At 49.4% G+C, this 27,938-nt stretch overlaps 2 protein-coding genes across 4 annotated transcripts; one reads left to right on the forward strand and one right to left on the reverse strand.

Annotated features, from left to right (window-relative positions):
- On the reverse strand, window positions 1-24,848 carry CDS2 (CDP-diacylglycerol synthase 2). 3 transcript variants are annotated; one of them, XM_030509897.1, is made up of 13 exons: window positions 24,227-24,848; window positions 12,499-12,641; window positions 11,435-11,531; window positions 10,932-11,029; window positions 10,150-10,289; window positions 9,696-9,754; window positions 8,916-8,998; window positions 7,992-8,079; window positions 7,566-7,634; window positions 6,782-6,934; window positions 6,379-6,498; window positions 5,666-5,769; window positions 1-4,580 (listed from the first exon to the last, which is right to left on the reverse strand). In XM_030509897.1, exons 1-13 carry the CDS (start codon window positions 24,446-24,448, stop codon window positions 4,451-4,453), a joined length of 1,506 nt encoding a protein of 501 aa, XP_030365757.1. In that variant the 5' UTR covers window positions 24,449-24,848; the 3' UTR covers window positions 1-4,450. The 3 variants fall into 3 exon arrangements, with proteins under 3 accessions (XP_030365757.1, XP_030365759.1, XP_030365758.1); XM_030509899.1 differs by lacking the exon at window positions 24,227-24,848 and adding an exon at window positions 22,547-23,542; XM_030509898.1 differs by lacking the exons at window positions 1-4,580; window positions 5,666-5,769 and adding an exon at window positions 5,776-6,064.
- Window positions 18,783-27,892, forward strand: PCNA (proliferating cell nuclear antigen). The gene is made up of 8 exons (XM_030509900.1): window positions 18,783-18,787; window positions 20,662-20,666; window positions 24,948-25,168; window positions 25,550-25,647; window positions 26,406-26,473; window positions 26,627-26,821; window positions 27,120-27,243; window positions 27,359-27,892. Exons 3-8 carry the CDS (start codon window positions 24,948-24,950, stop codon window positions 27,439-27,441), a joined length of 789 nt encoding a protein of 262 aa, XP_030365760.1. The 5' UTR covers window positions 18,783-18,787; window positions 20,662-20,666; the 3' UTR covers window positions 27,442-27,892.
- The last annotated feature ends 46 nt before the right edge of the window (window positions 27,893-27,938 follow it).

The following is a 27,938-nucleotide window of genomic DNA, read 5'->3' on the forward strand; positions in this document are numbered from 1 at the left end:
TAATGGAACTTATATTTATTTAACAGTAACACATAGTATATAAATAGGGTAAATACTTTAAAATATACAATATATCACATTTGGACATTCGGTCAAAGAAAGGCAACTCTACATGTGTGGCTAAAACATGAATCAAAAGAACAGTGCACAGAGAAAGAAGCAGATGTAGAAACACATCAGGTCTGGAGAACTGGAGCACACCAAGATTACAGCAGTACAAAATGCAACTCTGGGGCTGGTTACAGAGGGCAGGAACCACAGGAGCTTTCACATCATGCTCTTTGTGATACGATGCTCTCCATTCCCCAGGAGGGTCTGGATGGGCCGTACGGATGCTTCCCACACAGCTTTGCCCTCCTCCTATCATACAGGGCCAGTTAGAGGAGGCAGGGGAAGGAAGAGATGCCAAGATCCCACCACAACCATGCTCGGGGGAACTTGCTGCACGCATCAGAAACAGGACACAGCCCTTGGAACATAAGAAACTGGCATTTCACAGCCTGCTGCCAAGCAGTAGCTGATGCTGTGGGATTTCCAGCTTCATGAGCTGCGCCAGGTATCAAGAATCCAATGCAACAGCTTGGGATCAGTGTCAGCAGACTTCTGAGCCCATCACCCTGAAGAATCTCTTAACTAACACACGCTGATCAGTGGTGGACCTGACCCCAAATGTAGAAACCAGGTGTAGATGTTCCACTGAGCCCTGCAGGCCATGCTCTGGCCGTGCGTCCCATCTGCAAACACATCAGACTTGGAGAAGCAAATTCCCACCAGACCATGCCAAGTGTTCATCTTCACAGACCCAGCCCAGCGGGATCAAACCTGGTCTGACCTGTACTAAATCATCCACCAGCAAACCCACATCACGTTTAGTCCCCTCACCAAGACAGCAGCTTCTCCCACCAGCAAAAGCAGCTTTCCATCCCATTGATCATCAAACACACTCACATCCCTCTCTGTCTGCTACGACTGCTGGAGAAGAGGTGGTCTCCACACCACAAGCAGCAGTCAGACCCTGGTGGGCTCCACATTGGCCAAATCCTGCTTTTCTCTTCCTTCTGACCCAAGCACACGCTGGCTGGCACAGTACCTCCCCCTGTGCTGGTCTGCTCTCAATTATTCCCTTCTTGCTGGGCACAAGCTGGAGGAACTTCTCTGGTGGTGGAGCCCACCATGAACCAAAACCATTGTGCAATGCTGAACTGGAGCCCTGCAGCTGGAGAAACATCCTGGGAGCATCCCTGCATCACCTCACCTGGACATCCCTGGTGTCAGCATGGGCTCTCCCTCCAAACCTAATGCTTGTTAGAGCTGCAGCATGACCAAGGTCCTGCAAGGCTTAATGTGCCTTGCTACATGCCCCTTGGCATCACAGTTAACTCCTTTAGGGGCAGCCAAAGCCAGTAACATCAACTTTTCATCTCTTCTAGACTTTCTAAGTCTAACTTGAAGTATCTACAGCAAGCAAAAGCCACTCACAGGCTGGGCTGGTGGGGAGAACCCACCAAATGCTGCCCCACACAGCGCTCTCGCTGAGAGCAGAGCAGTACTGTCACATACACTCATACCAGTGGTGTAGAAGTGGGTTTGACAGCCCCAGCTCTCACCCCAACAGAGGACACACTACAGAGCTCACCACTACTTCTCAGCACATTGAGCTGCAGAGCTTGCAAATAATATTCACACCTTCCCTCTCCCTCCCTTCCTCCTCCACTTCCCAAATGGATGCAGTGGTCCCACTCAGTTACAAACTGCAGAGCAGGATGCTAAACCTTTTCTATGTACCCTTCAGGATCAAACCAGGCTTGGAAGTCCCACCTTTCACTGCACTGCTGGGAAGGAAGCAAAACTAAAGCTGCCACATGCAACACTGCTGCAGCTCCTCTCTAGCCCTGGAAGCTGCTTAATGCAACTGCTTTGCCCTCCAGTGTCCACAGCCAGCACCGCACCCTTCAAAAGGCCCAAACGCTGCTTCACCCAAAAGCATGCAGGAAAGCTTTGTGTTAGACTTTTGCCCCGCTAATAACAGCTAAAGAGGTACCAAAGGCTGAAAGCAACATGAGCAGGAGACTGAAGAGCCATATGGAAAGATTTCTCAACATAAAGAGCATCTTTTGTAATACCTATCAACACTATAGTTTCTGATGACTGACTTAGGACCCAAGAGTGCACTACAAGGGGTTTTGGCAGATGTTGGGGGAATCCAGAAAAGCATCAGCTTGTCTGACCCCACAGGGCAAACTGCTTTTCAGGGACATTCCAAACCCACCTGGATGTGTTCGTGTGTAACCTGCTCTAGGTGGCCAAGGGGTTGGACTGGATGATCTCCAGAGGTCCCTTCCAACCCAAATGGTTCTGTGAAATACAGACCAAACATTCTCCCTGGACAAAGCAAGTTGGAAGCACCTTAATTCTCCCCTTCAATTTTCAAATCAGGGGATTAGACCTCTAAATCAAGAGACAATAGATCCCTGCCTAACTCAGGCTGGAAAGAAAGAGCCTCCACAACCAGCCCAGGAAAGCCTCTATGTACACCACTGGCATCAACCAAATGCAGTCCTGAACTGGCTCCCCTGTCGCAGCCCTGACTCCTGCCAGAAGCCAGCAACTTTACCAGCACTGGCTGAAGATACTTTGTGGAAACAAACCCTTCTTCCCTGCAATCTGCTTTCACCCAAATACCTGTATCTGCAAGCACAAGGAGCACAAACTTCCACCCTGTGGTTCCTGTTGTGGGAGACGAAGCAGAGCTGAGCACGCAGGAAGGAGGAATGTAAGGGAGACATTGGTATCTGCTCGTGTATTTACACATGTGTGCTCTCTGGCTTACTCAGGGTAAAGGAAAGCAATGGCAGGATCAGAATATGGAGTATGAGCTACAAAGTATGTTCAGGTGGTTTCTTTTCTTTCAATGCTTAGCTAGCTTGCAGCATGTATGTGTGTCTACACGCAGGGGGTGGCTGTGTGGAAGGTGGATGTTTGAAAACAGCAATGTACTTCTGTATTATCTTTCCCTGTCACTCGTTCCCCAGGTTAAAATATGATCAAGTTTCTCTCTCCCATGCACAAACTATGGAAAGAAGTAAAATCAGAGTCACCTTGTGTTTGGGATCATTGCAAAAGGTGTAAAGGGGGGATATTTTCATTATCTAATCACAAAAAAAAAAAAGAGAAAAGTTTTACAATCTTTAGGGCTCTCATTTTTAAATAATATAAAAGTATGACAAAATAAAGGAAAGTACTTAGATAAATCTTACACCTATTAAGTACAAGCTACTTATGACAAGGTTTAGTAAGCAAAGCAGGACAGAAGCCTGCTGAAATGCAGAACCCAGACTGAAATGCAACACAGACCGTGATCAACTCAGCAGCATGACATCTAGAACTCAAGTAACAAACAAGTGATAGACATGATCCCTGAAACGAAAACCAAATACCCAACTGAGAGCTCCAGGGGGTGCTGGAGCCCCAACCAGCAACTGCAGGAGAAAGAACAGTCGGAAACTGCTCCCCAGACTAGTTAAAATCTCCCAGTGTGGGGTTTCCAACCATCAAAGTGTGGTTCAGTGTTGCTTAAAGGTTATTTGATGGGGGGAAAACGAGCCAAGTTATTTAAAGGGTTGCTCTTACTTGGCAGGAATTACTCAATGAAATTTCACTGTTCTTTCAAACCCTATTTACTCCATTCAGTTTTGAAGCAATTGGAACCTCCCACATTCCCACAAGCAACTACCAGGTTCTGGACTCCTTTTCCTCAGTCTCTTTCTGGTTTAATTGGTTATAAAACTCTTATTTGCCAAAATATCAGCCAGAAGAGGGGGGGAATGTGAGAGGCACTGCAAGAAGCAGCAAGTGAACACAGATGCAAGTGCCTGGCTGGGCAGAGGAAATACAGCTGGATTAGAACAAGATCCTCTTCCAATGAAGGGAGCCTCGTGCTCACCGTGCAGGCTGCAGGAGACTGCACACAGGCAGGAACGTGGCTGTCTGGGAATAGGAACACTGCACTCACAGTTCCCACTGGAGAAATGATGGTCCCAGCGTTGCCATCGTGACCACAGCCCCGCACGACGGGAGCTGCACGGCTTCACCTTCCTGCTGGATCCACACGTGCTGGTGTATTCCCTGCACAAACACACTCACAGGAGAAGTTCAGCTCTGCCCACATGCAGCGAGGTTAAGAACAGCCCACGAGGACAGTCGTACCCTCCTGCTTCACCCAACAGTCCTTCCGAGCTCCTTTTCAGCTACAAACCCAAGATTTGCTCATTTGACCCAAAGCTAGAGAAATTTATTATTAAAAAAAAAAAAACCCACAAATGCAAACGTTTAACAAGAAAGGAAGAAAAGTTACAGTGAAATGAGGCCTTGTTATTGTCTTAAATCAGGTGAGCCAGGAATTTCCTCGAGGAGGTGGGTTTGTTTTCAGTCCTGTTCCAATCACCACTGTCTATGCTTCCTCCAAGCTACCTAATATCCCCTTGTCAACAAGATGTGCTTTTAGTGTGTTGAAGATGTGGAGCTGCTGGTCTGGCCGCAAGGTTAAGAACTGCTGGATCAGTTTGCTTGGGTTGGGACCTCTGAAACACAAAAGCATCATTAGCAGTGAGTCACAGTGCTAAATCTCCATGATTTGGGAACCTCATCAAAATAATAGGTTGAAGGCAATAGCCATGTTGCCCATTCCTTCCCCAGGTCTACCCAAAGAACTTAACTCCATTCCAGATGTGGAAATGGCTTCAGAAGGCACAGGATGATGAACTGTAGCAAACAAAAACCTCAAGCCCAAACCCAATCTGTTCCAAGAGCATTGTGTATCTTACCTTCCCAGCAGATGCTCCCCCTCAAAACTCAAGGCAGTTCCTCACCTCTTTCAGTACATCTGTTATGCACCTATAAGCCTTCTTCTATGCTTGGCCACAGAATACTTGCTAATGCTACAAAATTAGATTTTTATGCTCATTCCACTCTGGAAATGCTGCTCAAGATCCACAGAGATGCCAAAGGGACATGGAGGGGCTTCAAAGGGACTGGAATAACAGACCTTGGGAAACGAGGATTGTGCTTTCAGCTTGCATGACCCTGCTAAAAGGTGCTTCTCTTGTTCAAGCCTCCATTTGCTCTCTGCCTTTGTCTTGTATTTTTAGATGTTGCTCTAATAGAGATAACAACTATCTCCAATTTCTCCTACGAGAAAAGGCTGAGAGAGTTGGGGTTGTTCAGCCTGGAGAAGAGAAGACTCCAGGGAGACCTTATTGTGGCCTTTCAGTACTTAAAAGGAGCCTTTAAGAAAGACGGGGAGAGACTTTTAGCAGAGCCTGGTGCGACAAGACAAGGAGTGATGGGTTTAAGCTTAAAGAGGGAGATTCAGGCTGGATGTGAGGAAGAAATTCTTTACAATGAAGGTGGTAAAACACTGGCACAGGTTGCCCAGAGAGGTGGTGGATGCCCCATCCCTGGAGACATTCCAGGCCAGGCTGGATGTGGTTCTGAGCAACATGATCTAGTTGAAGATGTCCCTGCTCATTGCAGGGGTGTTGACTAGATGAGCTTTGAAGGTCCTTTCCAACTCAAACTATTTTATGATTCTATGATTCTAATTACAAGCCTGTTCATCACCTGAGCTTGAGAGAGCCCCCAGACTTCCCCACAAAGCAGTAAATACCTGATGAAGCTCGCGATGTACACATTGACAAAGGTTGCCATCAGGTACTGACAGTCAAAGCGGTCCATGATACCTCCATGCCCTGGGATTGTGTTGGCAAAGTCCTGTGCAAAGCAGAAGGGATGGCATTCAGCAGTTTCAATTGCCCTGTACTTGAATTACTACCTCTATGCATGACACACACCCTTGCAGTAATTCTTTCCAGAAGGCCAAAGTCAGATTAAGAAGATATTTTGTTTAACCTCTCCCTGGTTTTAAAAGTTGCTCCTTTAGGAAGACCACCAGTGCCTGAGGGACACCAAGGCTTAACTCACATCTGTCACTCTAAGGTCAAGGAAGGCCAATGTTTATCTCTTGCAACCCCATCTTGCCTTTCAAGGCATCTTTACGGAACACAGACTGTTTAGACATAAAACCAAGGTGCAAGACATCAAGGGAAGCCTCAGATTGCAAAACTTCCTGACTGGGTCTTTCTTCTTCTAGCTCAAGATCTGCATCAAAGCAGCATTTAAAATGTTGAAATGTTAAGGTCTCTCCCCATTCAGTCAAAAACCCTAGATCCTGCTCCAACATTTCATCTGTGACCCAACAAACCTCCCACCCCTTCCCAAAGCACCCAGCCTGCCACTTCCTGGAGCACAGGGACTATTTAGAGTGGTAGCAACCATTTAGTCTTTCCTTTCTAGAATGGAAAGGACCTTCACCATCCTCACCTTGATTTTGAAGGCCCTCTTAAATCCACTTGCAAAGAAGCCTCCGAATGGCCCAATGAGGGAGGCAAAAGTAGACAGTGCGATGCTGTGGATTTGGAAGGGGTACATCCGGACTGTCTTCTGCAGAAAGAACACCATGTCAGAGAAGGCTTTTCAATCAGAATAGCACTTGCCCCTCTTTCTCTGCTCTCCAGGCTTTAGGTCAGTTGGTTTTCAAGTAGGTTAATGTCCCTGCAGACTTTGGATGATTTCTTTGGGCCGTCACAGAGCACCACTAAATTCCTCCCTTTGTACCATCATTCCTTGTCATGTCCCTTCGAAAACCATCAAAATAAAGCCCTGATCTTTTCTCTTCGTATTCCTATCCCAATGAATAAGATCCAATAAGCAGAGAGAGTCCTACCCAGCCCACCACGGACTGCAGCACCACGGGGATGTTGTACTCCTGTAGCTGGAACAGCTCGGATGGCTCACAGTCCACTGTGAAGCTGTTGGTGTCATTGTTGAACTCCACAGGGCAGGTGAAGCACCGGTACCCAGACATCACATAGGACAGCTTTAAGTACAGAGGAAAAGAGACACGGCAAGAGAAAACAGGATTAGTATTTCCCTGAGCAATGTGGCAGAGCTGATCTCAAGTGAAAAGGCCACTCAAGGGGACAAGGCGAGGAGGGAGCCACGCTCCAGCTTCAGTAAGGAGATTACTCTCCTGAGAAGCACTAATTGGCTAAAGGCAGAGTGAGCATTTTCATTTAGTAAGTGCATCTGCTCAACAAGCAGTGCTCAGAGCCCCATATGGACAGGCTGAGAGGGCAGAACCAAGCAGACACAGAGATCATCATAAAACCAGAGAAGAATGTTCCGTGAGTGCTGAATTCCCCACACAGCCCTTGAAATGATGCACAGCATCCATCCGACAGCAGCAGAGAGAAAATGTCACGGATAATTATTGTAATGAACGTGTCACAGGGTCGAAAACAGGCTAAAAACCTCTTGCAGTGCTGTTCCATCTGCAGCATCCACACACAGCACAGCACACAGCCACGGGCAGTTCAAACCCTGGTCAGTCAGGGAAATGTGATGTTTGTGGCAAGAGCTTGGAGTGCTTAAAGCTGGGCTGCACTTTTTAGGCAGAACACCTAGGAAGGGAAGAGAACAATGGAAGAAGCTCCTTGGTTGCTACTTACCAGCAATCCAAACAAGACAGTGGCAAAAAATCCTCCAATAAACCCCTCCCAGGTCTTCTTTGGGGAAAGCTGAGGAGAGAGGGAAGGGGGGAATTACAAACCATCCACCTCCACACACCTCTGGAACCCTTCCTCACCTGGGAATTGCTGAGGCAACACAAATCAGTGCCAACAACCAACAATTCAGAGTTTGGTCAGAAGCTGACACTAACTCAGTCTGACATGGTTCATTCATTCCCAGTTGGACTTGATGCCCTTGAAGGTCTTTTCCCACCTCAATGATTTAACTTTACAGCCTCAAAGACCAAGTTTAATTAGAGGTTTGCTTCAGACCTCCAAGCAGCCACAAAACTGGAGATGAAGGAACACAGGACGAAGACCCAAAGAAGCCAAAATGGGTGTTTTGTCCCCTAAAGTGTTCCAAACCTTGATGAGTGGCGTGCGGCCAAAGAAGAACCCGAACATGTATGCCATGATGTCATTGCAGATCACACAGGAAATTGGGACGATGAACCTGGATGGGAGAAGAATCAAACCATTGGGAAGTGCCAAGATCAGAATACTCCAAGATTCAAATGACTAGCTGCTCCATAAGATGCTTTGCAGTGCCACCACACCAACATCTCCTGCTCCAATGCAATGTGAGGAGCAGCCACATAAAGCTCCTAGGGAATCTGGGGGGTTACTCTAGTGCTCTGGACTAAAAAGCAGGCTGAGTACCCAGAATGGCCTGATTTAAGCCCATTTTCCACACATGACATGCTGTTAGACACTCACCCTGTTAGACTCCCCCACCCCTGGAGGGTGCATTTTAGCTGTAAGCAGGCAGCTCCCAAAGTCCCCTGGGCTGGCTGTGACACGCAGAGGAACATGCAGTCTTAAAGTGGCCAAAATCAGTCCCTGGCCCTGCTGGGTTTGGCCAGCACACCAAAGGGGCTTCCTCTCTCCGCAGCAGCTGGAGTAAGGTGGCAGGTTGCAGTCTCCTTCCTTTCACGGTGCTGCTTTAACATGGTACTGCCAGCACTGCCCCAAATCAAGTGCTGAGCAGCACTTGCCCATCATTTGCTAGATGTGGGTATCAAGAGGAAGCACCTACACAGGCCTGACACTGCCTGGAAAGTCCCTGCATCCCACAGCAATGTCCAGATGCTTCTTTACAATAAGTCTCTGAGCTGCTCAAGCAGCACAAAGCAAGTCCAACGCTGCTGAGGTACCAATCTTTTCTATTCTAAACAGGTCAGTGCCTCACCTTCTCCTTGGCCATTTGTTTTTGTAGAAGAACAGTTTGAACTCAAACCCTGGTCAGTAGTTTGCAGAAATCAAAGCAACTCGGAACACACAGCAACTCACCATATCATCCCTTCAAACAGGTTGTGGATGATGAGGTGTGACTGGGTAACAACGATTAGCAACGTCACATGGGTCCATCCAAACTGGAAGAGAAGACAGCAAGCAGTCCAGCCTGCCTCGACCCTGCCATACACATCACTGGCAGTGATGCTGTAGCAATCAGATGCTGGTAGCTACACCTCAGAGAACAGCCCATGCAGGTGTGCAGTTCTAACATGCACCTTCACCATGACAAACACCAGCAGTCATTTCTGGGCATGTTCTTTAGCTCAAGCCCAGAGGTGACCTTAATTGGGAAGAATTCTGCTGGACCAAATGCTCTTTAGCCCACCCTCATCCCACACATCTCAGCCTTCTGACTATATGAGAAGAGACTGATAGATATCCAAGCCATATCCCTGTGTGCTGAATAAACCGGAAAGCAAAACTAGCTCTGACAGTCAAACACGAGCAATGCCTGACTAATGTTTGGGAAAAGGAGGACAAATGAACCTTAGGGGCCACCTACCCTCAGTGCAAGGCTCAAGTAGCCTTGTGCAGGCTGCTCAGCTTGCAGGAAGTTTCTTAACAGCATCCCCAAGTGCAGAGGAAATTCGGCCAGAACCAGCTTCCTAAAACTACCCTGTGCTCACAGTGACTTTTCTTCCAGGCAGCATTCCAATGCACAACCAGCACAGAAGCAGCTACTGACACCTAGTTCTCTACAGAGCATTTTCAAGCAGCCTACATTATTCCTTCTGCCTCCAAGTGTGGGCAGCCAGGCCCTGTATTTAACCTTACCATGTAGAATTGGAGGCGATAATGTTTCTTCACCAGACTCAAGACAAACATGCAGAAACCTGGTGAGAGACAGAAGGACAGTAAATGGTGGGAATGTATCTTCAACAGCAAGAAAGACTATTTTACTATGACACTGCACAGCTCCTTAGGGAGCAGCAATAGGGAGTGGGAAGATGCACTACTTTGGAAGTCACAAAACACCATTGCCTACAAGTAACACTTGGATAAGGAACAATCAAGCCTGGCTGACCCATACTGAGTACGGAGTTGTCTTCTACAGAGCCTCGTGTAAGAGATACTCTAATGATGCACCCAAGTTACAGCATCACTTGAAGAGCAGAGATCATTTGCTATGGATACTGTATTGCACACGATGCTCCAGACAAGAGTAGCTCAAGGAGGTTTCTCCCCTCCAGCCCAGCCAAAAAGAACCAACAGAAAACGTGGGCTCTACCTGTTAAGTAGAGGGTGAAAGAAATGAAGCGGTGGTATTTGCTGAGGATTCGCAGGGGCTCCTCTCTCTGCACCAGGGTGAAGAAATAATCTGTCACAGTCTCGCCATAGAAAAAGTAGTTTACACACAGCAGGAAGTACCTGGGAAGGATGCAGACCCTCATTAGCAGGACCCCAAAAGGCTTCTGGAGAGACACAGAAAGTGACTGATCCCTGAGGTCTTTCCATTGCCCTGGCCCACTGCAAACAGGCTTGCTTCAAGTGCCAGCAGAACTGGATTTCCTGCAGTTCAGAAATGTCACCTTCGTTTGAACTAGTGGCTGCATAGCTTTGCTATGGATCCCACATGGATGGGATTTGGAATTGGCCTCCTCATGCACAAAGACTTTCTGCCTTTAGGTGGCACTCCTCAACAGGCCTCCGCAGCTTGTGCAGCCCCAAAACACTGCTCCTGCCCTTCTGCTCCAGTGTTCACCTAAAATCTCCCATCCCACTCAAGCAACCACGTCCATCGCCAAGTGGTGATGTCTGTCAATGCTGGCCCTTGCACAGATCATGGGATTCAAGTCTCTGGACAACCTTTATCAAGACAGGCTCTTTCAAGATATTGATCTATCAAGAGTTGTGGGGGCTTTTCTTTGACAAGACCTGCTTCCACATGACCCTGATCAATACAGAGCGATCCCAGGGCCTCTGGTATGGAGGCAGCCAGAAGATCTATGAGGAGATGAAGCATTACTGCTGCACACAAGCCTGGAGGAGGGGAGCAGCCCCTTTACTCACCAGCTGAGCGTCCTGAACCAGGGCAGGTCATACGAGTGGTACACGTTATAGCCAATAGTGATAATCTCATGGAAACATTTGATCTGGACACACATCACCTGCACAAAAAGACATGCAGAAGCTCGAATACGTGTTGGTTAAACATCTCTTTCTTCAGAGAGATAAAAACCATGTATGTGTAGAGCAGAAGATGCTTTAACAGTTGCTACTAGTCTGGCAGAGTCTCCTAATCCAACATGGGAAGCTCCCCACGTTGCTTTTCCCTCCCGTTTCCTCTGCAGGAGGTTTCTAACAACTCCTTGTATTAGTTTCAGTTGCTGAAACGCTGACCACCAGGGCAGGCAGTCACAGGTTCCTTCCAGGTTTCCTCCATGGAGGGAGAAACCCAGCAAGTGGAGTAAGGATCTCTACAATAGGCAGCTCTGAGCTGCCCACCCCACCAATGGTCCCAGCAACCTTCCCCCTGACCACTGTGAATGTCAGGATCTCTCTGAAGCACTTACTATCGTCATTAAGACCATGGGTCCCAAGTAGATGATGATGAAGAAGAAGGTAATCATTGCCAGCGTGAGGATGCCTCTCACCCACCAATTCTTCCATCTAAGCCACAGAGAAAGAAAGATGTTAGAGAAAACCAAAACAAAGCAAGGAAGCAGGACGGCACTTGTGCTCTCTGCATATCACAGGAAGGAAGCTGAGCCCTAGAAACCCCAAGCTTCCTTTCAGTGCTGCAGAGACCTTGAGCCACTGAAGGCCTGCTTGCAGCAGCTGCAAGGCTACAGTTCAGCTCAGTCTTCCCCTCACTACATGCAGAAAGCATCAGCAAGGTGCAGAGCAGCTCCCACGGCACTGAAATGGGACAGGAAAGCGTCTGTTCCTGCTCTGCTAAAGGCTTCACACACCTCAGACAAGCTGCATGATAAGTTCAGTTAAAATGGGGACCATTACCCATCTCTGCACTCCTTTTCAAGAGCAGACACGTGCCTTGGTGTGTTGTACCCTCAACTGCTCTCCAGGAGGTCATAAAATCACAGAATCACGGAATAGTTTGGGTTGGAAGAGACTTTAAAGCTCCTCCAGTTCCAACCCCTGCCACGGGCAGGGACACCTCCCACTAGAGCAGGTTGCTCCAAGCCCCTGTGTCCAACCTGGCCTTGAACACTGCCAGGGATGGGGCAGCCACAGCTTCTCTGGGCACCCTGTTCCTATGTCTCACCACCCTGCCTCGAGCCTCTCCTCACAGCACACCCAGGAGACACACTTTCTCCCATCATATAAATGTTTCCTCCCCCTAAAGCAGCCTGTAAAGAACATTCCCAGTTTCTTCTTGGGATCCCTCCCACCACAGCACCCCTGAGAGCTCTGCCCTCCCGGGCAGTGTCACTGTCATCTTGTTTCCTGTGGCTTTGGGGCACCTTCCTGCATGCCAGGGAGGGAAAGCACAGCGCTTCTGAGAGCGGCTTCTTCAGCTTGCAGCAGCCACCACCATGCTGCTGGGGCTAGGACAGCCCCCGTGACCATGCAGGGACCCTGGCAGCAGGGCAGGATGATGCTCAGTGAGTGGTACCTTGAGGACAGGTTGGAGAGGGCTCTGTTGAGGACCTCTGGAGTGTCATCTGATGTTGGCACTGGGGGGGACCCTCCAAACTCAGATTTGCTTTCGCTGTCTGACGCTGTCTCTCCATCCAGCTTGTTCTCAGACTCGGACTCCTGCAAGTTAAAGAGAGACAAAGAGATTTAGTAGGCACAGTCTGAAGAAACTCAGACCAGCCCACTGGATGTAACACCACCACTCTGCTTCTGCATGAAAGAGGAAAAGCAAATATTCCAGGTATTACACGTGATTATACCCATGAGAAACAATATCAAGTGGTTTAGGTGACATACACGATGGGGTTTTACTCTCCATCAGTCTCAGGAGCAACCAGAGAAAATGATCTGTTCCCTAAGAACAGGTAAAGATGCCTCAGAGCTGATAAATAAGTATCTCCAAGTGTTTAAGGGACACAGGCTTGTTAGCAGGAATTCTTGCAAGGTCTCCAATCCCCAGGCAGATCTCCAAGTATGCAACCCTGCCCAAATTAGAAAGAAAGGCCTCCAAGCAGACAGGCTCAAGGCTGACTTCACACGCAGACACTAAAAATAACACCAAGCCCATCCTCAAATAGCTGAAGAGGAAGAGCATGGCTTATCACCCTCACCCAACCATCCTCTCTGGCCACAGAAGAGACCTGATGTACTGGAAAGAAACACACGTGCCTTCCCCACGCCCCTTGTACTGCCCCAGCACTGAGCTCAGAGCAAAGGCCTGTAGTTAAGAGGTAAATAAATACAGGCAAGGCAGGAGGTTACTGAAGGCCAGTGGTAGAGAAAGGATTACAAGCAGCCCCATGCCCTCTTCCCAGTGGCAGTTCTTCCTCTAGTTCAGCTCCTCAATAGCGGGTGAATCCAAACTTCCCCATTTCCCCCTCATTTCAGTGGCAGAGCTTCATCATGCTCCTCAGCCCTTGCAGCAAGGAAGGAAAATGCTGCTCCCGGGGGAACACTCGTGCATCAGGAGCTGGCCACGGCCCATGGGCTATTTTAGAACTCCCGGAAAGGAGAGCATGTTTGCAGGAAAAACAAGGAGGGAGCCAAGTTTACACACATTGGGAGCTCTGCAAAGAGACTTCATCCCTTTGGGCTCACAGGCAGTGCTGCTCCATGCTTGGAAATAGGGACTCCCACCAAAACGAGCAGCTGCTGGGGCTGGTTTGGTGTAACCAAGTTGTAGCTCACTACAGCAGGAAGAGTTGAGCAGCTCCCTTATTTAAGGCAGGAAAAGATAATTGCTCCCCAAGGTGTAACACATCAATGGCTGCAGGCCAGGTTCTTAAAACAGACCAGTTAGACACAGTCAGGTGGAGGCAGCTAAAAATACGATGGTCATGTCAGAAATGACTTGTGGGGATGAGTGAGTGGCCACCGCACCAGTCACATCCTGTGCCACCTCCTCCCACCTTGCTCTGCACTTGCTGTTTCCATTCCCAACGCTGGGAAGGAAGAGGAAAGCAAAACTAAAGAGCTCTGCCAGCCCCCGTGTGGGTTTGGAGAGCTGGCAAAGAAATGCAGCTTGGCTTTTCTTTAGCTGGTTTTTAACTGACCTGGAGAATCCGCTTGTCCCTCAGACCTCGGAGAGATTTAGTGCTGTTTAGCTGGGAGCACACCAAAGATAAAATCCATCAGGCAGCAAGCAAAAAGACTGGAAATCATGGGATGGTTTGGGTTGAAGGGAGCTTAAAGCTCCTCCAGTTCCAACCCCCTGCCACGGGCAGGGACACCTTCCACTAGAGCAGGTTGCTCCAAGCCCCTGTGTCCAACCTGGCCTTGAACACTGCCAGGGACTCCCTGAAGATCATGAATTTGGCATCCTATAGCACAGCACAGGGGCCCTGTTCTCGAGCAGGTTTGGGGAGATCAGAGCACTGTATTTAGCTTCTCACTGCAATGCTTTCTCCAAGAAAAGGATTTTCTGTAGAATTCCCCTGTGGGCAATCCAAATAACAGCAAAAGCTTCAGCTCCAATCTGCCCGAACTCAGTTCCTCTGGTCTTCTGGATTACATTTAGGAAATGGGGCTTTTCTTCTCTTGTTGCAGATGCCTAAAGAAGCAAACTTAATGTGACTGCTTCAAATCAAATGGGCAAGGAAGTGCCTGGGTACTTAGGGCAGCCATCATCACCTGTATAGGCTAAAACCCCTAACCTCAAGCAGGTTTCTAATGCGGTGCAAGCATCCATCATTTCATGCACAACTCCCAGGCTCCTCTGGATAAAAGGACTAAGCGCTGAACCAAGGAAGCAGATCCAAGGCACCATCCCTACATTTTATTCCCCAGAGCAAGGCAAAGTGCAAATTATTCCTTGCCTGTAGCCCAGAGGATCACAAAGTGCTCAGAGGCCAAAAGAAGGGGAAAGAGCACTGATGCCTTCTTGGCCAAGAACATGAGGGATGAAAGCAACCGCACAGCTCAAGAGGCAGAGGAATTTGGTGTTGCAACCCAGCTAATCTAACAGTTGCCACAGCCCAGCTGACGGTTTCTTCCAGTCATTGCAAGACACTAATGTTGCAGTTAAAGAGCTGTAAATCACATCACCAATTCCCTGATCCACTGATTTCAATGCGACACCGAAGTGTTTTGGTGTCCAAGAGCAGGAGCAAAGCCTCACTGGATGGGTCCAACAGCGCACGCATCCCACTGTTCCACTCATCCCACTTCATTCTCAGTGCTGTTGTGCAACAGACACTCAATCCCCACAGCTCCAACAAACATCACCACTTATTTCAGAGAGTATGAAGAAGATCAAGAGGTGTGTCAAGATAAAGGGACGTTGTTAGGGGTCAACATTGAGTGTAGGACTCATTCCTGCCACATCTCTTGCTTAATTTAAGCCTGATGGGAGGTGGAAGAAAACATGTTCCCTGCTGGAAGAAATCACCCAAGTGAGAGCTAAAGTGTATTTGAACACCTTCACTTTGAAGACAACTGAGCAGTGTCAGGGTTCAGCTCTTCTCCCTGCTTAGCTCTCTGTCTGAAACAGAGCATTAAGATTATATAGGACATTGTGCCAGATATAGGCTATGGAAAGGACTCAGTAATAGACACTATTTTTATACCTTGTATGCAGATTGCAACCAGCAGCCTACAAATCACCAGTTGAAGCAGCTGAGCAGGATGCTAAATAACTTGGTTAAGCCTCAGCGTGATGCACCCTGGTCTGGGCTACTTAATCCAGCTGTGGCATTGCCTTGATAACACCCTGTGCACTGCACGTTTCCACTGCTGCCCCACTGGTCCTCCAACCGAGCCAGGCAGATCCCCATCCCACAGGATAATCATCAGAGCCATGCTTTGTGCAAAGCAGCTTGCAGCAGCCAACAGACACAGCGAGTGATGCTTGCCAAGGGCTATCACTGGTGAGTATTTAAGCTCATTCCAGAGTCAGTGCTTCTGCAAAGAGCAGATTTGGGCTCTGTTAAGCCGTAGACTGCAAACAGAGGGTCCCACAATGCCAGTACAAGCAGCATTTCAGAGAAGCTGGGTCTATGAGATGGTGTTTATCAGCAATTCTGCTCCTCCCCTAAGGAACACCAGGTTTCTGATGCCTCTTCTGTGCTGTTTTCTCCCCTTCTGCCCTTGAAACAAAAGCCTGGAGAGAATCATGCTTGCAGCAAGTTAACCCAGACATAATGACTTGTCTCCTTTCCCACTCTCTCCTTTACCCTTCCATGGACCTTTTTTCTGCCTTTTTCTTGGTTGCTGTTCAGGTTCTTCCTAAAATCAGAGCTACTAACCACTGGCTGATCCTCACACGCACACACCTGAAGCAACTATGGCTTTGAGGGCGCAACTAACACAGCACAACACTGGTTCCTAAAAGCTTCAATCCTGCACCAGGTTGAACCAGATGCTGCCCAGACAAACAAAAACTGAGCCCCATCACCCTTCAGCAACCCCACCACTTCCCACTGGTGTTCCTGCACCGGGATGTAGCTGTCTCCAGCTCTGTTTATTCCATGTTCTCTTACTACACCTCTCCCACACCAATTTTTCCTGTTAGTTCAGTCATTGCTATTCCCTCTGCCTCTCTCCTCCCAGGCAGAAGCAGGGCAGAGCACTCAGTGCAAATGTGGATGTTAGAAATCTATGTGCATGATGCAGAGCTGGGAAACAATTAAAACCCCTTAGTAAGAGCAAATCAATCTTTCCTTTCAGTTACTTTGGAATCTGGCTTTATTTTTCCATTTCTTTTACAGGGGAAGCATTAAGCCCATTTAAACACAATCAGACGCAGTAGCTTTTACTGGCTTTTGTTATCAACGTGGAGTTATTAAATTGAAGGGCTCTTTCTGGGGCAAATCTGCCTGTCCAGCAATGCAGGCAAGCCCAGAGCTCCTTCTTCAATTTATCATCTCATTATTGAAGGCTTCTTATCATAGAATGGTTTGGGTTGGAAGGGAGCTTAAAGCTCATCCAGTTCCAACTCCCTTCCACTAGAGCAGGTTGCTCCAAGCCCCTGTGTCCAACCTGGCCTTGAACACTGCCAGGGATGGGGCAGCCACAGCTTCTCTGGGCATCCTGTGCCAGCGCCTCAGCACCCTCACAGGGAACAACTCCTGCCTTATATCTAACTTAAAGAATCAACTAACACAGGGATAAAACCAAGGTAGCAATGTCCATTTTATCATAACTCATTCATTTCTACACAAGTCATGATGAGAAGACAGAGTAAAACCCACCGATGTCTGCGAGGGCTCCTTCTCCCCTGAACCAGAGCAAAGGGAAAAAGCCAGACACCTACTTGCTTGTGGCACTTGTGAAACCAGTAAATCCAAGCAGCATTTGCAAACAAATATTTTACCACCCTAAAGAAAGATACACAGAGAAAGGAGTTGTCCTGGCTTGCTTTAAACTGAACTCCTAAAGCATGCAGGAAGAAATCTGTGCTTACAGCTTAACTGGCTTTCTCACAGCCGAAGCTGTGAGCACACGGGGTTTTATGCCCAAGTATCCATGACATGATCTCAGTTGTCATAGAAACAAGGCAGTAATCTCCCTGCCAAAAATTCTCAGCCCGATACAGAGATACAGTGAAGTATTCGATGCTGGCACATCAAATTCATTCAAGAAATCCCAGTATTTGTGCACCTTTCTTGAAGCAGGCTGCTGTTTTATTTAGACTTCCTGCCAGACTTGAACCAAAAGCTGTGATGGGAAATGCTAATACACTGCTCAAGAGAGAAAGAGAGTTGTTTTCTTCGGGCAATAAAACTGACAGCTAGAACAACAGGCACCATTTGCACTAAAGCCTCTGCTATTCTCACCCCTGAGCACATTTGCAGGATCAAGGCCAGTATAATTAGTCTAATGGATACAAACCCAGCGGCCTCAGTTATGAAAATGTCTGTGTTTTGCAGAAGTGGTTTTAATTCCTACAGCTGGGAAAACTGTCTGCTCCATTCCCATCTCCCCTTCTTCAGGGCTCTACTAACACAGCACCTTCCCATCTCCGATGGCTGCCGTGCCACAGGCAAACCAGACAGAGCCACCAAGGTGACACCAAGGCCAAAAATCATCCTGTTATAAGATATATCCTAATTATAAGATACTCTCTTTTGGTTCAGAAGCTCCAAAGGGTGAAAGACAGAAAACTCCCATTGCCATCCCATGTTCCCAAAGCCACCTGCTTTGTTTCGATCACAACCAAGCTCAGCTCAGCAGTGGGATGTGATGGGAGGAATGCAGGGGTTGCATGGAGCACAACAGCCTGATAAAAGAGCCTGATCTCAGTGTCAGCAAATATGAGTCATGTGAAGTTGTATATCCCTGACTCACTCAGCACAAGTTAATCCTCAACACAGCACCCACTCTGGGATCCATTCATTCCAGGGAATCAAGAAGGTAAACGCATCAGGCTCCAAGTCCTTTCAAGAAGCTATTTTTGGTCTCTTTTTGTATACAATAGGTTGCTGGTCCTGGCATTCTCCCAGAATTTCCTACTGGTAGGAAAGGAACCTGCCTCCCCCTCTGGAACACATGATGGAGATGTTTTGGACACAGGCTTCAGTGCTGGGTTCTCCTGGATCTGGCATCCCCCTGCTATCGTGCCATCTACACACTGTCAGACTTTGTTGTCCCTGCAGAGACAGAGAAACATGTACAGAAACAAGGAAGCAAAGCTCTGAAGTACCTCTTGGAACTGGTGTCTGGAAGAGGCTGCCCCAGAGCTGCAGTTCTGCACAGACACTGTGATCGGCTGTGCTTTGGAAGAGCTGTGAGGAAGAAGAGGGAGAACAAACACAGCTCTGCAGCAGCGGGTGCATGGTTCACATTGGAACTTAGCAAGGAAAGGAGCTATGTGGGACTTGGACCAGTATGTTCAGCTACAACCCTGAGGAACCCAAATCAGTAGTTTGCTGAAGTCACAGCTACCATCATAAACCTACAGACTTGTTCTAAAGAGAAATCTATGAATCTTCATGTCCTTTATAACCCTGGAAAACATGAATCAGGGAAAAGTCAAGTGAAGCAGGTCAGCAGGAGGGCCACGTGCGAACACAGGCCACATATGGGGGGGAAAACAAGAGAGCTATTGACAGGCACAGCAATAATTTTCCTCTGCCAACACAAAGAATATTGGTGCCCTGGCAAATACAGAGAAAAGTAGCAATATTCCTTTTCTTTCAGAAAAGAAATACAGATTTGCTTGGAAAAACTGCATCTTCATGTAAGTTGGTTTCCAAATGGTTGTATCTCCAAGGCTGGCCTACCCCTGGTGCAAATCACTGCTCATTAAAAGCAGGCGTGAGGATAAGCTGGTTTTCTTACCACCTAATGTGTGGTATGTGCTTGACAGGCAGTGAAATCAGTCCTCAATTTTCCACCCTGCTGGGAAGAGAAACATCTCATCACAGCTTCCCTCTTCTCAGCACCAAACATCCCTGCATTCCCAGAAATCCCGCCCAGCACATCATGGCAAGCACAGGGCTTTGGAAGCACAAGCAGAGACACTGTTCCCATACAAAGCAGCTCATCTGAGCACTGACACTGACCTCAACCTGCAACATGGGGAGGAGGCAAAGGCAGCACCAGCATCCATCAGGAGCTGTGGATGTGCCATGTCTCCCTCCATCACCCTGTGCTACTCTGACCTTACCATGTACCGTAACAAGACAGGGTCAGGAGTGAGGACAGACCACTGCAGCAGCAACAGGGAACTTGGGAACAAGCTCCCACATCCACTAAGACCCAGCAGGAACACTCCAGGAAGCAGGTCAGCCACATGCTGGAAGTAACAGGGACTTCCAAGTGCTGCCAAGTACACTCTTGTGTAGCCCTCCTGACCAGACAAATAAATCATCTGGTCATTAATAAGGATAGGAAACAAAAGCCAGCTTTGAACTATCCAAAGGGCTGAATAAAAGCAATGTGTGCTTGAAGGGTTTAACCTGAGCATTGAGAGTCCCTGTCTCTAACACAGAATCCTACAGAGGTTTGTGTTGGAAGGGACCCTAAAGCTCATCCAGTTCCGATCCCCTGGAGAGTGGTCAAATCAGACACCATGCACAGGGAATAGGCCTGCAGCTCTTCCACCAGCTCCAGGGCAGGCCAGAAGCTGCTGCAGGTTGTAAGCTGGTTGTAATGAGCTCCATTTGAAAGGCAATCAGCCCCATTCCTCATTAGCACAATTAACAGTAATGGATAACAACACACTCCTGTTGGCAGGCACACCTAAAGCTGAGCATCAAACAGCAAGGGAGGCTGAAATGCATTCTCTCATCAGAGCTGAGATTGCTAGCATCTACCCAGAATAGATGAGGCTCCTGCTTCAGCAGAAGCCAGGCCAAGTGATGCTTGGTATCAAGCCTAAAATAACATTAAGGCCTATTAAAAAGAAATAAGCCTTTTGGGTGGGTCTGGAAGAGGTCTTGGACTTCTGCCTCTCTTATTGTGAAGACAGAGCAAGGCGTCACTGCAGTGGTTTCTTGGGTTTGGTCCTTACCTTGTTATCACAAACTCCCAACTACTTGGAGCTCTCCTGTGACCTGGGCAGCAACAGAGCTTAAAATTGCCTAAAACTTCAGAGCATCTGCACTGGTATTTCTCCTATATCCTGAACACCAATATCAGAGCTGCTGCATCCACCAGGCAGCTATTCACATCTCCCTTCAGCCTCCCAAGCAGACCTGAGGGACCGTTGTCAGCACCAGCGTTCAGACATCCAGCATTTACTCAGCTCAGCATCTTCAAAGCACTTCAGATCACTGGGGAAGCCTTGCAAAATGCCTGGAGGCACAAGGAATCAGGAGGCTTGGAAGCCAGTCTTTCACTGTTTTGTACCACACGATACTAATGCAGACAGATAAAAAGTCACATCCTCAATCCACTGCAAAACCAGGCTGGAAAGAACAAGAGTCCTCACTCTCTGGAAGTGAAGAGTCCTTCTTAACTTTGGCAACATTTCACTTCACCCTTATACACTTCACTCCTGTCCGAGACACAGACAACTACTAGTGCAACCTCCTGGTGAAAGAAGGATGGAGAAGGAAAAACCCCTCTGTCCTCACTGCCAAGGCGCACAAAGTACAAACCACTACTGAGAAATGATACTGAAATCCCATTAAACCAGCAGAAGTGTTCAGGAGCTCTGCATGCACCATGAAAACAATTTTCTTCTGCCCTTTTCCTGTTCTCTTTGGAAGCTGGAAGAGAAAATATGATTTAATGGGATGCAGACAACACATTGACCTCTGGTTTTAGAGAGTGAGCCTACAAAGCAAAGGAATGAGGTCTAGTGGAAGGCATCCCTGCCCATGGCAGCAGGTTGGAACTGGATGAGCTTTAAGGTCCCTCCAACCCAAACCAGTCTGGGATGATTCTATGATACAAAGACCAAGGGAGAATGGGATCTGTAAGGTAACAAGAAACTAGAACTTGTTTTGCTCATCTAATCTCAGATATACAGACACAAGCAGCAACAGTCAACAGCATCTAAGTCCTTTGGGCTAAGGAAATAGGTACCAAGCACACATCAGGGCAAGTTTGCCTGGTTTTTTGCTGGGGGGATCAGAGGGAGTTCACTACTCAGAGTAAACAGATGTTGCCTTGTTCCCTTTGAGACCAAAACTGTGTTTGTTGCACAACAGTTTGACCAGAAATCGATTTTAAAGAGTTCTGGCACAAGAGTCTCGACTGTGAAGCAGCAGTTTTAGTTATAAGCTAAACATCAAAGCTGTAACGTTGTGCAAGGGTTAGAGGAGGAGAAAGAGAAACCAGCCTCTCTGTTGCCATTATCAAACCAGCACAGTGGGAACAAGTACAAAACACAACCTTCCGGGCCTCATCTTAAAGCCAGCCTTGATGTTTATAGCTCATTTTAACTCCTTTATGCTGCCCAGAGCTCTGTTCCACAGCCACCAGGGCTCCTGCAGAATACAACATGCTTTGCTAAACTATTTTCCTTGGCAAGGGTAACTGCATGACCAAGCAGAAACGGGAATCTCCCCTTTGGACAGCAGCACCTGCAGGCAACGTGCTGGGCAGGCGAAGACCACCGGGCAATGCAACGTGCACAAGGAATTCTGCTGCGTTGGCTTTATACCAGTGTTATTCCCAAGCTCTGCCAGGCACTGCCCGAGCACTAAAAACACAAGAGCATGGTCTCAGGGGAAGAAAGACAGATCTGCTGCTGAGGGTGCAAGCAGGATGCTGCAGGGTTTTCCTACTGGCGGGATTACTGTTACCAGGTAACCTCTCACCAGGCTTGATTGGAAGAGTTTGAGGGAATTCTCTGCCTCCCATAACTGCTTTCTATCGCTGAGAGCTGTCACGTTCAGCACCTCAGAGGAGGTGTTCTTCAGTGCTCGGAAACATCTTGTCTTTGTCTTTTTCTCTTGCAATTCATTTGAGCTGCTTTAGGATGAGCAGGATGGAATACATATTCCCTCTCTATAGTAAGGACACTTCAAGTCATTGAGAAGGTACCATGAGAGGAGCCCTTCAGAAGGCTCTTTATACATAAAAAGCCTATTTGCCTGGAAGTAACAAGATTGCACCCAAAATAGCAGCCCCCTGACCTTCTTCAGGAGCATCCCAAGTAGCTGAAGGGAGATGGCAGCTTGGCCAAGGGAATTTGCATCCCAGCTCAGCAGCCTCAGTCCTCCCAAGCTGCTGAGGGATCTCTTCCAACTCCCACAAAAGTTCTGGAATATTAAAGTCCCTGAAGATTTTCTGCTGCAAAGTAAACTCCAACTGAGACAAACGTACTGATCCAGAGGAGAACAGCTTTGTCCTGCCACAACAACAAAATAGGAGCCATCTTAGTGCTCTCTTCATGGAGATCAATAAATCCGGATGTTGGGCAGCTTCAGGGAAGGTATGTAAAAGGCAGAACCTTCTGATCAACATCAAAATGACCCATTCTCAACAGTGTCATCACTTTCTGTCCCAGCTCCCTCTCTAATCACATCACAACCATAAAGCTTCCTCACTCCTGACTGTACAGCTCCAAGCAGGTATTAACCTGGCATTCAAAGCTGCATTAAATGTGACAATAACATTGCAAAAGACAGCTCTGCCTGGTGATTTCATGCTTCTCTGAACCGCATCCTTCCCACATTAACAGAGGAAACATGAATATGATGCTACTAAAGGCAAATGGACGATTACGGAGTCGCTCCCAAGGCACGTGCATTAAGGATCAACGCAGTGAAGAACCACTTTTCCCACCAGTTTGGGCTCTCTGTGACCCTGCAAGTATCATTAACAAAGTTTTTCTTGCTGGTTTATTCCTCAGGGTCCTCTCCTGTTCGGGGAGTGCAGGAATGAAGATGACAAGGGTGACAACACTACTCACGCAGCGACTGCCAAGCTCAGAGCATCCAACTGGGTTTGGAACAGAGGAGATGTTACGGGAAAACAGAGTCAGGGTTTCATTTGCACGGCTCTTCTTTGGAGAAATGCAACCACAAAACCTCATGAAGCTCTGGATGGAGCCGGTGCATCCCTCTGCAGGGAATGGCACCTACAGGGGGATGGCTGGGAGATCCCAAAGCCTCTCCTAAGGGGTTTAGTGACCCCCACTTGAGAGAAAATCATAGAATTGACTTGGTTGGAAAAAAGCTTTAAGATTATCAGGTTCAACTGTTAACCCAGCACTGCCAAGGCCACCACTAACCCCTGGCACTGAGGCCTCGGCTACACGGGGTGTGAACACTTGCAGGGACGGTGACTCCAGCCCTGCCCTGGGCAGCCTGTTCCAATGCCTGAGCACCCTCTGGGGAAGGAATTGTTCCTCAGCTCCATCTAAACCTCCCCTGGGGCAGCTTGAGGCCGTTTCCTCTTGTCCCATCCCTTGTTCCTTGGGAGCAGAGACCAGCCCCCTCCTGGCTCCATCCTCCTGTCAGGCAGTTGCAGAGAGCGAGAAGGTCCCCCCTGAGCCCTCTCTTCTCCAGACTAAAGCCCCCCAGGTCCCTCAGCCGTTCCTCATCACACTTGTGCTCCAGGCCCTGCTGCATTGCCCTTCTCTGCACTCATAACCGCAGTTTACACCCAGACCCCGCGCTCCCGAAGGCGGGATGCGGGGCCGGGTGTCCAGCCGCGGACAAACACCCCCCCCCCCCCCACCGCGGCCGGTTTTGGGGCTATCGCGGGTCCGGGAGGCGCTGCAGGACGAGAGAAGGCGACCGGTCCCCCCCGCGCTCCACAGGCCTCACAGCCCGCCCGCCGCCGCCACCCCCTCACTCCCCGCCCCGCACCTTGTCCTCGCTGTCCCGCGCCGCTCCGGGCTCCCGGCCGTGGCGCTGCCGCAGGTCGCTCATCCCGGCCCCGCTCACCCTGCGCCGGGCCCGGGCCCAGCCCCACTCCGCTCCGCTGCGTCCCTCGCAACTGCGGCGGGGCGGGAGAGCCCGCGAAGCTGTTGCCGACACCGACCAATCAGCGGCGCGGAATAACCCCGGAGGGGCGGGGTTAAGTCCCATCCTGGCCCCGCCCAGTTGTACCCGGATGTGCACCCACGGGCGCCATGATGGGTGGTGCGTGTGCGCCGCGGGTGGGAAGGGAAGGGGCGGTGGGAGGCTCGCTGGGCCCCGCCTGTGGTACCGGTACCGGCACCGGCCGGTGCGGGCCGCAGGGATCCGGTGCGCGGAGCTGACGTGGCCTACCGGAGCCGTTACCCCGCGCTAGGCCGCGACAGCCATATCGCCGCACGGCGAGGCGGGACGCGGGCTCGCCCCGCGGAGAGAGGTGGGGTGTGTGTAACCAGCGTGGTGATTGGTCCCTGCCGGAAGAAGGGCGGGATTAATGAGAGGAGCGGCTCTGGGATTGGCTGCGGAGCGAGAGGAGCTGTTATGTGAGCGTGGGTAGGGAACAGATTGCCGGTGGCCATTGGGCGCTGTGCGGCGGTGGGCGGGGCGGAGGGTATAAAAGGGGGCGGTTGGCGGGCCGCGGGTGTGTGGGGCCGGCGCCGTCGCTGAGAAGATGTTTGAGGCGCGGCTGGTGCAGGGCTCGGTGCTCAAGCGGGTGCTGGAGGCCCTCAAGGACCTCATCACCGAGGCATGCTGGGACCTGGGCTCCGGCGGCATCAGCCTGCAGAGCATGGACTCGTCGCACGTCTCGCTGGTGCAGCTCACGCTGCGCTCCGAGGGCTTCGACACTTACCGCTGCGACCGCAATATCGCCATGGGGGTCAACCTCTCCAGGTGCGGCGGGCGGGCCGGCTCGGGGCCTGAGGCGCGGAGGGGAGCGGGGGCCGCGGGGTGGAGGTGTGAGGGGTGAGATGAGGCCGCTTTACCCCTCGCTGGGGCCGATCCGGGGCCGTTCACGGGGGTTTTCGTGTCCCTTCCCCCCCCCCCCCAGTCTCCTCACAGATCTCGCGCCCTTTTTCGCGCGCGCGGGGGCCTGTTGTTGGCGCTGACGTCACTTTCTCGCGCCTAGGCTGTGGCGGGAAAAGCGGAGTGCTGCCAACATGGCGCCATGACCCTCTGCAGCATCCCCCCCCCACCTCCAGCCGTGTCCTCAGAGCTGCGATGGGTTGTTCCTGGTTGTAATCCCGGAGTAACCTCCCTTATCTGCCCCTACAGCATGTCCAAGATACTGAAATGTGCGGGGAATGAAGACATCATCACTCTGCGAGCGGAAGACAACGCGGATACGTTGGCGCTAGTGTTTGAAGCACCGAGTGAGTGTTGGGTTTGAGAGTTAGAGTGCTGCAGCAGGGTCTTGAGTCTTAATAAATCACCAGATTGAAGAGGGGGGAGGAAATGACAAGGAATACTTAAGGAGTGGGAGGGGTCACCTGAGAATTAAACTCTTGAAATGGTCTGGGGATTTAAGCTTGTGTCAGCTTAGAATCATGGAATGGTTTGGGTTGGAAGGGAGCTTAAAGCTCACCCAGTTCCAACCCCCTGCCACGGGCAGGGACACCTTCCACTAGAGCAGGTTGCTCCAAGCCCCTGTGTCCAACCTGGCCTTGAACACTGCCAGGGATGGGGCAGCCACAGCTTCTCTGGGCACCCTGTGCCAGCGCCTCAGCACCCTCACAGGGAACAACTTCTGCCTTATCTCCAACCTGAATTTCCCCTGTTTCACTTTGAACCCATCACCCCTTGTCCTATCGCTCCAGTCCCTGATGAAGGTCCCTCTCCAGCATCCCTGTAGCCCTCTGCAGACACTGGAAGGCTGCTGCGACAGTGCTTTCTTAATAAGAGGAAGACTCTCCTTTAGGTCACATGCAGATGCCTTTGGTGGGTTCCTGTCCCCTTACAAGAGGCTGTTGAGTCACTTCATGATTTCTAGCTCTAATGAAACAAGGTGGATCTTAACGGCTATAATTGAGCTGGTTTTATTTGCCAGGGGAGGAAGGAGAAGGGGCAACACTTACATTCAGGATAATAACTTCTCAGAAACACTTGGTCAAAACATGCTTTATTTTTCTAGATCAGGAGAAGGTTTCTGACTATGAGATGAAGCTGATGGATCTTGATGTGGAGCAGCTTGGAATTCCAGTGAGTAGCAGTTCTAATGACTGACTCTATGTCTTAGACACGGGTGTTTTCCCATGTTCATGCCAGAACTTGAGCTTTGGGAAGACCAAACTCAAGGTTAGTGACTACACCAGGCTCCTTGGTAGCAGTTTAACTGTGACTCTTCCTTTGCAGGAACAAGAATACAGTTGTGTAGTGAAAATGCCTTCTGCTGAGTTCGCCCGCATCTGCAGAGACCTCAGCCACATCGGCGACGCCGTTGTCATCTCCTGTGCCAAAGATGGGGTGAAGTTCTCAGCTAACGGGGAGCTGGGCAATGGGAACATCAAACTCTCCCAGACCAGCAACGTGGATAAAGAGGAAGAGGCTGTAAGTTTAGTGCTCACAGGTCCTGCGGTGTCCTCAGCGTTTGAGGTTTCTGCTTATACAACTAATTCCCTCCCCTTTTTGGGGTGCTAAAGCTGGGGGATCACATTGTTATTTCTCTGGTTTATAGATTAGAGTCCACAAATTGATGCCAACTTGAGGTCCTGGTGCCTGGGACCCACAAGCAGGGCTCAGCAGGGTGGGGAATAGCTCTGCCCACCTCAAGGTGCCTGAGTTACTCGAGAGGCTTGAGGGAACGTGCTGCTGGTGGCACTAGCTGGAGTCTGCCCTCCTTTTCTAGGTGACAATAGAGATGAACGAGCCCGTGCAGCTCACCTTCGCGCTGAGGTACCTGAACTTCTTCACCAAAGCCACTCCCCTGTCACCTACAGTCACGCTCAGCATGTCTGCAGATGTTCCTCTTGGTAAGTAGAAGCAGCTTTGCTTGAGAACTGTAAAATGCTGCCGCTGGAACAGCTTTAAGAACTCTTGACAATGGCTTTTCTGAGGAAAACGCTGTTTCTTTCTTCTTTTTCCCAGTTGTGGAGTACAAGATTGCTGATATGGGACACTTAAAATACTACCTGGCTCCAAAGATCGAAGACCAACAAGAAGGTTCTTAACTGGAGCAGGACTGAGGGGTGAGGGGACAGCCTGGAGAAGGAAGTGGTGGTGGTGGTAGCAGTTCCAGTGTGTTGGAGTGTTGTACGAGCACTGTTAGGCCTGTTGTGTAGATACCTTTGTAAATACTTTTTATCTTCCTCTTCTGCTCTATTGCTCTCGTTGGAAATAGGAAATCTTGTGTTTTTTCTAGTGTATTCCTGTACTTGCAGTAACCTCTTAGATGCTGTCTGAAGGTGAAATATCTTACTCCTTGGCTTAGAGAAGGGGTGCAATATTTAACTCGAGTAAAGGTGATGTTTCCTGGAGTTTCACCTGTGGAACTGTAGTGGACTAGGGCTGCTCTTCAGTTATGCCACGAGTTCTTTTTGACCTTATTTCATCCATTTATTTTTGAAGCTGATATTCCAACTGCAACTTGGAAAATGGAAATAAAGAATCTCATTGCAAGGGTTTATCCTGTTTAAATGTGGGGGGGGATGAATCCACGCTTTGTCCA

Source organism: Strigops habroptila, chromosome 21, assembly GCF_004027225.2.
Source record: "Strigops habroptila isolate Jane chromosome 21, bStrHab1.2.pri, whole genome shotgun sequence".
NCBI classification, from domain to species: domain Eukaryota; kingdom Metazoa; phylum Chordata; class Aves; order Psittaciformes; family Psittacidae; genus Strigops; species Strigops habroptila.

Excerpts from the sequence above, each read along its gene's own strand:
- CDS2 (XM_030509897.1), bottom strand. The coding sequence starts at position 24,448 with ATGGGACTTAACCCCGCCCCTCCGGGGTTATTCCGCGCCGCTGATTGG. Across the intron at positions 6,935-7,565 it reads CTGTCTTGTTTGGATTGCTG|CTGTCCTATGTGATGTCTGG; the intron begins GTAAGTAGCAAC and ends CTGTACTTAAAG. Across the intron at positions 5,770-6,378 it reads AGAGGGCCTTCAAAATCAAG|GACTTTGCCAACACAATCCC; the intron begins GTGAGGATGGTG and ends TGCTTTGCACAG.
- PCNA (XM_030509900.1), top strand. The coding sequence starts at position 24,948 with ATGTTTGAGGCGCGGCTGGTGCAGGGCTCGGTGCTCAAGCGGGTGCTG. Across the intron at positions 25,169-25,549 it reads ATGGGGGTCAACCTCTCCAG|CATGTCCAAGATACTGAAAT; the intron begins GTGCGGCGGGCG and ends CTGCCCCTACAG. Across the intron at positions 26,474-26,626 it reads TGGAGCAGCTTGGAATTCCA|GAACAAGAATACAGTTGTGT; the intron begins GTGAGTAGCAGT and ends CTTCCTTTGCAG.